We start from the raw sequence: 14,114 nt of genomic DNA on the forward strand, positions 1-14,114 counted from the left end.
TACTACTGCAAATCTACCAAGACCCGGCCGTCCATCCAAACCTTCACCTCACACAAGGAGAAGACTGATCAGAGACGCAGCCAAGAGGCCCATGATCACTCTGGATGATCTGCAGAGATCTACAGCTGAGGTGGGAGAGTCTGTCCATAGGACAACAATCAGCCGTACACTGCACAAATCTGGCCTTTATGGAAGAGTGGCAAGAAGAAAGCCATTTCTCAAAGATATCCATAAAAAGCGTCGTTTAAAGTTTGCCACAAGCCCCTGGAGACCCCAAACATGTGGAAGAAGGTGCTCTGCTCAGATCAAACCAAAATCACACTATATGGGCACAATGCCAAACGATATGTTTGGTGTAAAAGCAACACAGCTCATCACCCTGAAAACACCATCCCCACTGTCAAACATGGTGGTGGCAGCATCATGGTTTGGGCCTGCTTTTCTTCAGCAGGGACAGGGAAGATGGTTAAAATTGATGGGAAGATGGATGGAGCCGAATACAGGACCATTCTTGAAGAAAACCTGTTGGAGTCTGCAAAAGACCTGAGACTGGGACAGAGATTTGTCTTCCAACAAGACAATGATCCCAAACAAAGCAAAATCTACAATGGAATGGTTCACAAATAACCGTATCCAGGTGTTAGAATGGCCAAGTCACAGCCCAGACCTGAACCCAATCGAGAATCTGTGGAAAGAGCTGAAAACTGCTGTTCACAAACGCCTCCATCCAACCTCACTCAGCTCCAGCTGTTTACAAAGAATGGCCGAGAATTTCAGCCTCTCCATGTGCAAAACTGATAGACCCAGACCCCAAGAGACTCGTGCTTGTAATCGCAGCAAAAGGGGGGCGCTACAAAGTATTCACTTACAGGGGATGAATAATATTGCACGCCACAATTTTCAGTTTATTATTTTTTATAAAAGTTTAAAATAAGCAATAAATTTCCTTCCTCTTCACAATTGTGTCACTTGTTGTAGATTCTTCACCAGAACATTCACATTTTATCTTTATGATTGACGCCTGAAATGTGGGAAAAGGTTGAAAAATTCAAGGGGCTGAATACTTTCGCAAGGCACTGTAGATGAGGATCCACCAGAAATGAAGACACTGTCACGTGTTTCCCCTCCTCAAAATGGCAAATCAGGCAAAAGATGCCTCAATAAGAAAATCTCTGTGCAAATCATCACTGACCTTGAGATCATTGTGTATAGCATGGCCGACGAGGACACGGCCTCTCAGGAGCTCAGAGACTTCTTTTTGTACAACCTTGTAGTCTTCCCCCTACAAGAGACGGATAGATAGATAGATGGGAGGGAGAGACAGAGGGAGGGAGAGATAGAGGGATAGATAGAGGGATAGACATGGCCGCTGTTGTCCTCACCGTTCTTCACATCCTGGGGCCGGACCCCGCTCACTGCCGTCCTATAGTCGGTGACGCGTTCTGTGGGTTTCACGAACTTATCGTAGACGCATTTCCCAAACTGGTTGACAATGGAGACCCGCGCCAGGACGCTTTCTTCTCCATCTTTGCCCACTCCCACCATCTCACAGTCCATGGCGACGGTCCTTGTAAGTCTGGCACAGAAAGGCGAGGACAGTGTCACATTCCGGGTGTGTCGGTCCGGACCCCTCCGTATGTGTAGACCCCGCAGCTAATGCATGTGATGTGAGAGCAGTGTGCGCGGACGGTCACAGGCTCCTCCGGGCTATAGTCCGTGCACGTCACCTTTCCCATTAGATAGTCATATTTATGGCGTACGGTGGGAGGTCGGACCCCAGCCCCTATTTAGAGACCTGCGGACTAGCAGCCGCATAAAAAGTATGAGAAGGAGACTATCAGAGCTCCCTCCATTGTAGTCTATGGGAATTGCCAACTCAACACCTTAGAAGTGGACAAAGGAACCCCAATTCTCCCCAGTAGATGGAGGCTGCAATGATGAGACATTCATGGTATATTGTATAGTGAGGATAACCCTATAACCTCTTGCCCGTCCATCGCTGTCACCGGACACATCCCTGCTTCATACACATTACATTTAATCTTAATAAAGACGCTTTTTTTATCGTTTATTGTTTCTCACACGTTACAGGTGACAGACGGTCCTGTGGTGTCCCGGCAATAGAAGGTCACAGCGTTTGGCTGCACAAAATGCTCCCTAACTTTCTATGGTTCCTGCTGTTAGTATTCAGTGTACTAGGTAGCTCCTCTGCTGGGTTTTCATCCTTTTCCCTTTAGGACCCTGCGGATATCCCTTTCCCTTCAGCTGCTAATAATCTGTATTATTAAATACTCTCATTTTCCCTGGACTGGTGCTGGTGATATTCCATTCATTTTTATGCTCTGGTTGCAAGCAGGTGGCTTGTACTCCTCTGTGGTGTCATCGCTGAAACTTTGCTTAACTTCTACCCGAGCTATCTGTAGATAAGTCTTTCATGCATTTCCCCCGTGTGTCCTCGTTGTGTCTTCTATAGTGTTTAGTGGGGTTGACGAAGAGCTCATCCCATCTATTCCCTATTTAGGGACCAGTAGTAAGGATATCTAGGGTCAGGTATCCTGCTCGGCGCATAGGTGCGGAACCTATCTAGGGGTGGTGAGGGGACCCCCAGGGACCCAGCACTAGGGATACCTAGGGTCAGGTATCCAGCTTGGTGCATAGGTGCAGAACCTATCTAGGGTGGTGAGGGACCCCAGGGACCAGCAGTAGGTTTGGTCAGGGGGTCACCATCTCCCCTTCCCTAGACACAAGGTTTTCCCTTTCCTTTCGCTTGGTACTTGCCCGTACCTAGTGTGACACATGCTAAAAAAAAAAAAAAAAAAAAAAAAAAAATGGACCTATATAAGGTGTCATGTACAGTAAGCGCGAGTCATGGGGGGAAGGGGGGGGGGGGGGGGGTCACTTACCCCCTCGAACGCCCGGTCCTTCACTAGGACCCTGTCCACGTTATCGGAGGCTTTCTCGGGCAATCCCTGCATCTGCCGTGCGACGCTTCCGGCTTCTGGGCCCAGCGCAGCCTCAATATCATCCGGATCCACGTCATCAAACCAGAGGTCTATCCTGAAAAGAAAAAAAATCCTCATTAATTATGTAAAATATATGTCTTTTAATGATTAACTCCTTCATCTCTGGCAATTTTCAGTTATTTTTTTCCCTTTCTTCCAAGAGCCATAACATATTTTTCTGTCCCCAGCCATATGATGCCTTGGTCTGGAGACGGAGAGCAGCATTTAACAGGTTAACAGCTGCATACGGAGCTCGCTAACACCCACGGCTGTTTAAAAGAAGTGATTAAAATCAGCCATCATCTGCCGGGAAAAATGCTGGCTCGCCGTGTGAGCTTGCATCAGTCGGAGAGACGGCATATGTCATACCAGTACATCATATGTCTGTTCAGTCGCAAAATCTGCATCTGGGGAAAGCTGGGTGCCACCCAATATGGCCGCCCATGCATTACGTGATAGCTTTCTGTGCCTAGTTGTATGGTAGGGGCTGGTTATCTATAGCACCACACAGGGAGCTTTATGTGCCATTCAGGATGTTAGCCAGCTGGGTTTGCTACAGGTTGCCATATTAGTTATGGGTGGCACGGTGGCCTCAGTGGTCAGCACCACAGTCTTGCGGTGGCCTCAGTGGTCAGCACCACAGTCTTGCGGTGGCTCAGTGGTCAGCACCACAGTCTTGCGGTGGCTCAGTGGTCAGCACCACAGTCTTGCGGTGGCTCAGTGGTCAGCACCACAGTCTTGCGGTGGCTCAGTGGTCAGCACCACAGTCTTGCGGTGGCTCAGTGGTCAGCACCACAGTCTTGCGGTGGCTCAGTGGTCAGCACCACAGTCTTGCGGTGGCTCAGTGGTCAGCACCACAGTCTTGCGGTGGCTCAGTGGTCAGCACCACAGTCTTGCGGGCGCTGGGGGGTCCTGGGTTCAAATCCCACCAAGGACACCATCTGCAAGGAGTTTGTATGTTCTCCCCGTGTTTGCGTGGGTTTCCTCCGGGTTCTCCGGTTTCTTCCCACACTCCAAAGACATACAGATTGGGGCTCACAATCTAGAGTCCCTATGGGGACAGTGATGCCAATGTATGTAAAGCGCTGCGGAATCTGTTAGCGCTATATAAAAATAAAAAGATTTGAGAAAAAAGATTTGATTGGTTGTCACCCAGCTTTCCCAGCATCAGACATAAAGCTTGGCACTTACTTTGGCGGCTCTGCTGCGTTTTCCTCACTTGGCTTCTTTTTCGGGTGGCATTTATCACGTTCCTCGAATAATTTTCTCTTCTTCGTGGTCCCTTTCCTCTTCTCCGTGGTCACCGGCTCCTTTATTGCTGGGGTCTCCTTCACATGGCCGTTGATTTTTAGGGGCAGCAGTTGGCTCAACTTTTTCCTTCCCTTTTTCTTCCTTTTTCAAGCCCTTCTCCTGCTTTTTCGGGGGTTTGGTCGAAGCCGGAGCAGGACTAGTGCTCTCTGGTTTCAGCAACTAAAAGCACAACATCCACATGGTAACATCTAGACATTGTATCCTCCTCGTATATAACAAGATTCCCCCACATTTACACTTACAGCCTGTAGCGCTCTCCAGTTAGAGGAGAACTCCTGCGGGGTCCGGGGAGGTAGAACGGGCGGCACTTTCTTAACCTTCTCGTCCTTTGCTGCGATCTTGGGATGATTTTTCCAGAATTCCTTCTTTTTCTTCTTCTTTTTTGTCTGGGTAAGGATCTTCTTCTCCTTTATGGCTGGAGGGGCTTTGTCTTTCGCTACTGCAGCCTTTGCCATCTCCGGCTGGAAAGACAAAGATAACTATTAGAGGGTTTTTCCCACAATCATAACTTGCTTCACCCATTTGAAACTGCAAATGCAGCTGTGGATGCATATGGCAAAAGATTATCTTTTGCCATATGCATCAATAGTAGGGCATTTCCAGTTTTCCCTCAATGATCTGTCAGCAGCCGCTCTGCTGTTTTTTCCACAATGGATATAACAAGCTACGTTGTTCGTAGAGCAGAGTGGCAGGACTGTTGATATCTGCTGGAAACCAGCCAACAGATCACTGATGTAAAAAATATATGACTCTACACATAGATTAGGTGCCAAATATCTGTGGTGGAAGTGGCTGAGCCTAGTATAGCAGAGTTGTGCTGTTATATACGCTCACCAGTCACCACAGCTCTGAGGGCTCGTCACTCAGGAGAAGGAGGGGACCTGCAGCACTGAGGAGAAGCAGGTGCTGCTGGGAAATGTAGCTCTTGTCCAAGAGTTGTGAATAGAGTTGGTGCAAATTGATTTGCAGGATTTGGTCCATCGGCCGCCAAACTGGAGTCCTGAGACCCACCCCCTACTCCCCGCTATCTCTAAGAACCACCTCCTTCCTCCTGCTGTCCCCTGAGCACTGCCCCCTCCCGCTATCCATGGTTCTTCTTTTGATTATCCAGTCTGGCGAGACATCACATGTGCTTCACGCAGCAGCGATCCTTGCGGGGGGGGGGGCAGTTGGAGCTAGGAGGCGGTGATCAAGGATAGCGGGAGCTAGGAGGCGGTGATCAGGGATAGCGGGCGCTAGGGTGGGCGGTTCTCAGGGATAGCGGAGGTAGCTAGGGGGCAGTTCTTAAGGATAGCAGAGGTAGGGGGCGGTTCTCAGGAATAGCGGGAGGTGGGGGTGGTTCTTAGGGATAGCAGAGGTAGCTAGGGGGGGGTGGTTCTTAGGGATAGCAGAGGTAGCTAGGGGGGGGTGGTTCTTAGGGATAGCAGAGGTAGCTAGGGGGGGGTGGTTCTTAGGGATAGCAGAGGTAGCTAGGGGGGGGGTGGTTCTTAGGGATAGCAGAGGTAGCTAGGGGGGGGTGGTTCTTAGGGGATAGCAGAGGTAGCTAGGGGGGGGTGGTTCTTAGGGATAGCAGAGGTAGCTAGGGGGGGGGTGGTTCTTAGGGAGATAGCAGAGGTAGCTAGGGGGGGGTGGTTCTTAGGGATAGCAGAGGTAGCTAGGGGGGGTGGTTCTTAGGGATAGCAGAGGTAGCTAGGGGGGGGTGGTTCTTAGGGATAGCAGAGGTAGCTAGGGGGGGGTGGTTCTTAGGGATAGCAGAGGTAGCTAGGGGGGGGGTGGTTCTTAGGGATAGCAGAGGTAGCTAGGGGGGGGTGGTTCTTAGGGATAGCAGAGGTAGCTAGGGGGGGTGGTTCTTAGGGATAGCAGAGGTAGCTAGGGGGGGGGTGGTTCTTAGGGATAGCAGAGGTAGCTAGGGGGGGGTGGTTCTTAGGGATAGCAGAGGCAGCTAGGGGGGGGGTGGTTCTTAGGGATAGCAGAGGCAGCTAGGGGGGGGTGGTTCTTAGGGATAGCAGAGGTAGCTAGGGGGGGGGTGGTTCTTAGGGATAGCAGAGGTAGCTAGGGGGGGGTGGTTCTTAGGGATAGCAGAGGTAGCTAGGGGGGGGTGGTTCTTAGGGATAGCAGAGGTAGCTAGGGGGGGTGGTTCTTAGGGATAGCAGAGGTAGCTAGGGGGGGTGGTTCTTAGGGATAGCAGAGGTAGCTAGGGGGGGGTGGTTCTTAGGGATAGCAGAGGTAGCTAGGGGGGGGTGGTTCTTAGGGATAGCAGAGGTAGCTAGGGGGGGGTGGTTCTTAGGGATAGCAGAGGTAGCTAGGGGGGGTGGTTCTTAGGGATAGCAGAGGTAGCTAGGGGGGGGGTGGTTCTTAGGGATAGCAGAGGTAGCTAGGGGGGGGTGGTTCTTAGGGATAGCAGAGGTAGCTAGGGGGGGGGTGGTTCTTAGGGATAGCAGAGGTAGCTAGGGGGGGGTGGTTCTTAGGGATAGCAGAGGTAGCTAGGGGGGGGTGGTTCTTAGGGATAGCAGAGGGTAGCTAGGGGGGGGTGGTTCTTAGGGATAGCAGAGGTAGCTAGGGGGGGTGGTTCTTAGGGATAGCAGAGGTAGCTAGGGGGGGGGTGGTTCTTAGGGATAGCAGAGGTAGCTAGGGGGGGTGGTTCTTAGGGATAGCAGAGGTAGCTAGGGGGGGGGTGGTTCTTAGGGGATAGCAGAGGTAGCTAGGGGGGGGTGGTTCTTAGGGATAGCAGAGGTAGCTAGGGGGGGTGGTTCTTAGGGATAGCAGAGGTAGCTAGGGGGGGGGGTGGTTCTTAGGGATAGCAGAGGTAGCTAGGGGGGGGGTGGTTCTTAGGGATAGCAGAGGCAGCTAGGGGGGGGTGGTTCTTAGGGATAGCAGAGGTAGCTAGGGGGGGGGTGGTTCTTAGGGATAGCAGAGGTAGCTAGGGGGGGGTGGTTCTTAGGGATAGCAGAGGTAGCTAGGGGGGGGGTGGTTCTTAGGGATAGCAGAGGTAGCTAGGGGGGGGTGGTTCTTAGGGATAGCAGAGGTAGCTAGGGGGGGGTGGTTCTTAGGGATAGCAGAGGTAGCTAGGGGGGGGTGGTTCTTAGGGATAGCAGAGGTAGCTAGGGGGGGGGTGGTTCTTAGGGATAGCAGAGGTAGCTAGGGGGGGGGTGGTTCTTAGGGATAGCAGAGGTAGCTAGGGGGGGTGGTTCTTAGGGATAGCAGAGGTAGCTAGGGGGGGGTGGTTCTTAGGGATAGCAGAGGTAGCTAGGGGGGGGGTGGTTCTTAGGGATAGCAGAGGTAGCTAGGGGGGGGTGGTTCTTAGGGATAGCAGAGGTAGCTAGGGGGGGGTGGTTCTTAGGGATAGCAGAGGTAGCTAGGGGGGGGTGGTTCTTAGGGATAGCAGAGGTAGCTAGGGGGGGGTGGTTCTTAGGGATAGCAGAGGTAGCTAGGGGGGGGTGGTTCTTAGGGATAGCAGAGGCAGCTAGGGGGGGGTGGTTCTTAGGGATAGCAGAGGTAGCTAGGGGGGGGTGGTTCTTAGGGATAGCAGAGGTAGCTAGGGGGGGGTGGTTCTTAGGGGATAGCAGAGGTAGCTAGGGGGGGTGGTTCTTAGGGGATAGCAGAGGTAGCTAGGGGGGGGTGGTATCTTAGGGATAGCAGAGGTAGCTAGGGGGGGTGGTTCTTAGGGATAGCAGAGGTAGCTAGGGGGGGGTGGTTCTTAGGGATAGCAGAGGTAGCTAGGGGGGGGTGGTTCTTAGGGATAGCAGAGGTAGCTAGGGGGGGGTGGTTCTTAGGGGATAGCAGAGGTAGCTAGGGGGGGGTGGTTCTTAGGGATAGCAGAGGTAGCTAGGGGGGGTGGTTCTTAGGGGATAGCAGAGGTAGCTAGGGGGGGGTGGTTCTTAGGGATAGCAGAGGTAGCTAGGGGGGGTGGTTCTTAGGGATAGCGGGGGTAGGGGCAGTTCTCAGGGATCCCGATTACTTACGATTTGCACCAGTTCTGGTTGTGTCACTGCGACATGAGGTGGTAATACCAGGCACAGCCTAAAGGACCAGAGTGGCGCTGTATACAATGTGATCACTGTACATAGGGGGGGCATCGCTACCAATGCTAAAAAGTGAAAAAATTAAACATATGTGCCCCCACTGAAAATGTAAGGTAACAATGTGATGTGCGCAGAGCGGCTGTGATACACGTGTCAGCGGCTGCAGGGACTGTACTCACACGTGACTCGGATCAGCGCCTCCACAACTTCATGCTTTCCCAGCGGACACGAAGCATGGTTACTCCGGAAGCCGTCACCTAACCCGCTCCGGACAGAAACCAGCACGACACTTTTGGTTCCTGGTGAGGAGAGTGCACGCATGCGCTGTTGGCTTATTCTTTTTTTTCTTGACATGCGCGCTCATTTGCTTGCAGACACCCGCCACCTGCCGGCCATTGTGGAGATGACAGGGCAACGCTGAAGAGAATGGGAGTGATGGCTGCACGCGGCTGATTGGGCGCTGCTCCTGCTGCTGATATATTGGGGGTAACAATACATTGTGGTCAGGAAGTGTGACTGGAGACAGTGTCTGGGGCAGAGTTTCCTTCTACATCACAACTGTATGAGGAAAATACAGCCAAAATGTTTTTATTTTTTAGACTTTGCCAAATAACTTATATCTGCATAGGATAATATAGTAATAATACCATATAGAGTACCTGCATTGCCCACGTACTGCCCCCATGAAGCTCGTGTGCTACATAGAGCCGGTGAACATAGCCAAAAAGTGCCAAAGAGCCACAGTCTGCACACACAGAGGAAAATACTGCCATATTGTGCTTCTGTTAGGTCATATAGGGCCATACTGTGTCTACATTGTGTCAAAAAGTGGATAGAGAGCCACAGTCTGCCCATATAGAGGAAAATACAGCCATATTGTGCCTCTGCTATATCATATAGGGCCATATTGTGTCCAAAAGTGCCCAGAGAGACCTAGTATGCCCATATGGAAGAAAATATTGCCATTGTAGTGCTTATGTTATGCCCCTCGTGTGTTATACAGGGCACACATCACACCAGGCACACAGCATACAGGTCACACATCGTGCCCTATGGTGCTACCTGCTGCCATGCTTTGTCCATATTGTGCTTACGTTATGCCTCTAGTGTTTCCTACAGGGCACACATCACGCAGGGCACACATCATACAGAGTACACATCACACCGGACACACAGATCACACATCGTGCCCTATGGTGCTACCTAGTTCCATACTTTGTCCATATTGTGCTTACATTATGCCCTAGTGTGTTATACAGGGCACACATCTTACACGGAACACATCATACAGGGCACACAGCATACAGGTCACACATCATGCCCTATGGTGCTACCTACTTCCATACTTTGTCTATATTGTGCTTACGTTATGCCCCTAGTGTATTCTACAGGGTACACATCATGCAAGGTACACATCATACAGGGCACGAATCATACCGTGCACACATCATGCAAGGCATGCATCACACCGGGCACACATTATACAGGGCACACATTATACAGGGCACACATTATACAGGGCACACATTATACAGGGCACGCATCACACCGGGCACACATTATACAGGGCAGGCATCACACCGGGCACACATCATACAGGGCACGCATCACACCAGGCACACATTATACAGGGCAGGCATCACACCGGGCACAGGTTATACCGTGCACACATCATACTAGGCATGCATCATACCATGCACACATCATACAGGGCATACATCACACCGGGCACACATTATACAGGGCACACATCACACCGGGCACACATAATATCGTGCACAAATCATACCGTACACACATCATACAGGGCACGCATCACACCAGGCACACATTATACAGGGCACGCGTCACACCGGGCACAGGTTATACCGTGCACAAATCATACCGTGCACACATCATACAGGGCATGCATCACACCAGGCACACATTATACAGGGCATGCATCACACCAGGCACACATTATACAGGGCATGCATCACACCAGGCACACATTATACAGGGCAAGCATCACACCAGGCACAGGTTATACTGTGCACACATTATAGAAGGCACACATCATACCATGCACACATTATACAGGGCCCACATTATACAGGGCACACATTATACAGGGCACTTACAGGATACAGTGTTGTTTAGTTGTGCTTTCTCCAGGGTCGAGGGGGGGGGGGGGGTCAGATTATTTTTTTTTTTTTTTTATTTATTCATTTGCTTCTTAATTGCAAAGTGAAGGCAGTCTTCATTAACCATTTTCTTTAATTTCACTACGACAGATTCTCTAGAAGTCCTTTATCTAGGTGAGCGGATGTGCAAAAAGAAAATACAAATCTGTCCGGGATCCTTCGTCGTGTTCTCTCTGCTCTCCTCATCCTCGCTGCTGTCTGTCTTAGGGTTATCAATATTGAGGGAGTTATATACAGATCTCCACAGTGTAAAAAGACCAGAAAGTATCTATAGTCTCAGGGTGGGCAGAAAACAAACACGTTGCAGATAAATGCAGGATAGAAGCTGTGCTAATACATGAAAGCAACAGAAGACAGAAGCACCCTGGATACACACATACATCACATCCAGCCTATATTACTGGGAGAGACACACAAAGCTCACATCCAGCCTATATTACTGGGAGAGACACAGACCTCACATCCAGCCTATATTACTGGGAGAGACACACAGACCTCACATCCAGCCTATATTACTGGGAGACACACAGAGCTCACATCCAGCCTATATTACTGGGAGAGACACACACCCCTCACATCCAGCCTATATTACTGGGAGAGACACACACAGACCTCACGTCCAGCCTATATTACTGGGAGAGACACACAAAGCTCACATCCAGCCTATATTACTGGGAGAGACACACAGAGCTCCCATCCAGCCTATATTACTGGGAGAGACACACAGGGCTCACATCCAGCCTTTATTACTGGGAGAGACACACAGACCTCACATCCATCCTATATTACTGGGAGAGACACACAGAGCTCACATCCAGCCTATATTACTGGGAGAGACACACAGACCTCACATCCAGCCTATGTTACTGGGAGAGACACACAGACCTCACATCCAGCCTATATTACTGGGAGATACACACAGACCTCCCATCCAGCCTATATTACTGGGAGAGACACACAGACCTCACATCCAGCCTATATTACTGGGAGAGACACACAGACCTCACATCCAGCCTATATTACTGGAGACACAGACCTCACATCCAGCCTATATCACTGGGAGAGACACACAGAGCTCACATCCAGCCTATATTAATGGGAGAGACACACAGACCTCACATCCAGCCTGTATTATTGGGAGAGACACACAGGCCTCACATCCAGCCTATATTACTCGGAGAGACACACAGACCTCACATCCAGCCTATATTACTAGAGACACAGACCTCACATCCAGCCTATATTACTGGGAGAGACACACAGACCTCACATCCAGCCTATATTACTGGGAGAGACACACAGACCTCACATCCAGCCTATATTACTGGGAGAGACACACAGACCTCACATCCAGCCTATATTACTGGGAGAGACACACAGACCTCACATCCAGCCTATATTACTGGGAGAGACACACAGACCTCACATCCAGCCTATATTACTGGAGAAACAGACCTCACATCCAGCCTATATTACTGGGAGAGACACACAGAGACCTCACATCCACCCTATATTACTGGGAGAGACACACAGAGCTCACATCCAGCCTATATTACTGGAGAGACACAGAGGCCTCACATCCAGCCTATATTACTGGGAGAGACACACAGAGACCTCACATCCAGCCTATATTACTGGGAGAGACACACAGAGCTCACATCCAGCCTATATTACTGGGAGAGACACACAGACCTCACATCCAGCCTGTATTACTGGAGAGACACACAGACCTCACATCCAGCCTATATTACTAGGAGAGACACGGAGCTCACATCCAGCCTATATTACTGGGAGAGACACACAGACCTCACATCCAGCCTATATTACTGGGAGAGACACAGACCTCACATCCAGCCTGTATTACTGGGAGACACACACACACACACCTCACATCCAGCCTATATTACTGGGAGAGACACACAGAGCTCACATCCAGCCTGTATTACTGGGAGAGACACACAGAGCTCACATCCAGCCTATATTACTGGGAGAGACACACAGACCTCACACCCAGCCTATGTTACTGGGAGAGACACACAGAGCTCACATCCAGCCTATATTACTGGGAGACACACAGACCTCACATCCAGCCTATATTACTGGGAGACACACAGACCTCACATCCAGCCTATATTACTGGGAAAGACACACAGACCTCACATCCAGCCTATATTACTGGTAGAGACACACAGAGCTCACATCCAGCCTATATTACTGGGAGCGACACACAGAGCTCACATCCAGCCTATATTACTGGGAGAGACACACAGAGCTTACATCCAGCCTATATTACTGGGAGAGACACACAGACCTCACACCCAGCCTATGTTACTGGGAGAGACACACAGACCTCACATCCAGCCTATATTACTGGGAGAGACACACAGACCTCACATCCAGCCTATATTACTGGGAGAGACACACAGACCTCACATTCAGCCTATATTACTGGTAGAGACACACAGACCTCACATCCAGCCTATATTACTGGGAAAGACACACAGACCTCACATCCAGCCTATATTACTGGGAAAGACACACAGACCTCACATCCAGCCTATATTACTGGGAGCGACACACAGAGCTCACATCCAGCCAATATTACTGGGAAAGACACACAGACCTCACATCCAGCCTATATTACTGGTAGAGACACACAGACCTCACATCCAGCCTATATTACTGGGAAAGACACACAGACCTCACATCCAGCCTATATTACTGGTAGAGACACACAGACCTCACATCCAGCCTATATTACTGGGAAAGACACACAGACCTCACATCCAGCCTATATTACTGGGAGCGACACACAGAGCTCACATCCAGCCAATATTACTGGGAGAGACACACAGAGCTCACATCCAGCCTATATTACTGGGAGATATTAAGGAATAACGTTTGGAACTCCATTCTATGTCTGTGAACCCTCCCCATACACACCTATTGCCAATCCACATTATACGCATATATATAGCCTGGGTCTCAGCGTCCCATACACGGTAAGTTTTTTAACTGCATGAGAGGACACACACAAGCTAGGGACCCCGAACGTAGAGAAATACTTTGGCGTAGTGTTGGGGCTCTTCTGCATTGATCAATTCAGTAGCTAAATTTCTCTTTATTCATATATTCATGGCAGTAATGCAGGTTCCATTTTTCACATTTCATTCTAACAAATAGCTATTGAATTTTTCATGTCAGTATTCACACAGCAGTTTCTGCTATTCCATGTATTCCCCTTCCATAGTCACTGGTGTGCATACCTTATCTCCCCATAGTTATATTACTGGGAGAGACACACAGAGCTCACATCCAGCCTATATTACTGGGAGAGACACACAGAGCTCACATCCAGCCTATATTACTGGGAGAGACACAGACCTCACATCCAGCCTATATTACTGGGAGAGACACACAGACCTCACATCCAGCCCACAGAAGGCACACTGCTCTGGAGCTCCACTGCGCTACTCTGGCAGAGTACCACCGCGTGCAACGCATCCCCAGAGGCTTGCGGGTATCACTCAAACCAACTCTTTTTTCGGACAAACCGGACTACTGCACCAAATTTGAGAGCATCATTAACAAATGCT

The 14,114-nt window shown here is 50.2% G+C and overlaps 1 protein-coding gene across 1 annotated transcript; it reads right to left on the minus strand.

Annotated features, from left to right (window-relative positions):
- Positions 1 to 1,141: 1,141 nt before the first annotated feature.
- On the minus strand, positions 1,142 to 8,438 carry LOC142251921 (RNA exonuclease 4-like). The gene is given in 7 exon segments (XM_075324969.1): positions 1,142 to 1,282; positions 1,417 to 1,653; positions 2,904 to 3,057; positions 4,194 to 4,351; positions 4,353 to 4,472; positions 4,556 to 4,774; positions 8,276 to 8,438. Coding segments are annotated over 7 exon segments (1,143 nt in total). The 5' UTR covers positions 8,390 to 8,438.
- Between the last annotated feature and the right edge of the window lie 5,676 nt (positions 8,439 to 14,114).

Source organism: Anomaloglossus baeobatrachus, chromosome 9 (genome assembly GCF_048569485.1).
Source record: "Anomaloglossus baeobatrachus isolate aAnoBae1 chromosome 9, aAnoBae1.hap1, whole genome shotgun sequence".
NCBI lineage: Eukaryota > Metazoa > Chordata > Amphibia > Anura > Aromobatidae > Anomaloglossus > Anomaloglossus baeobatrachus.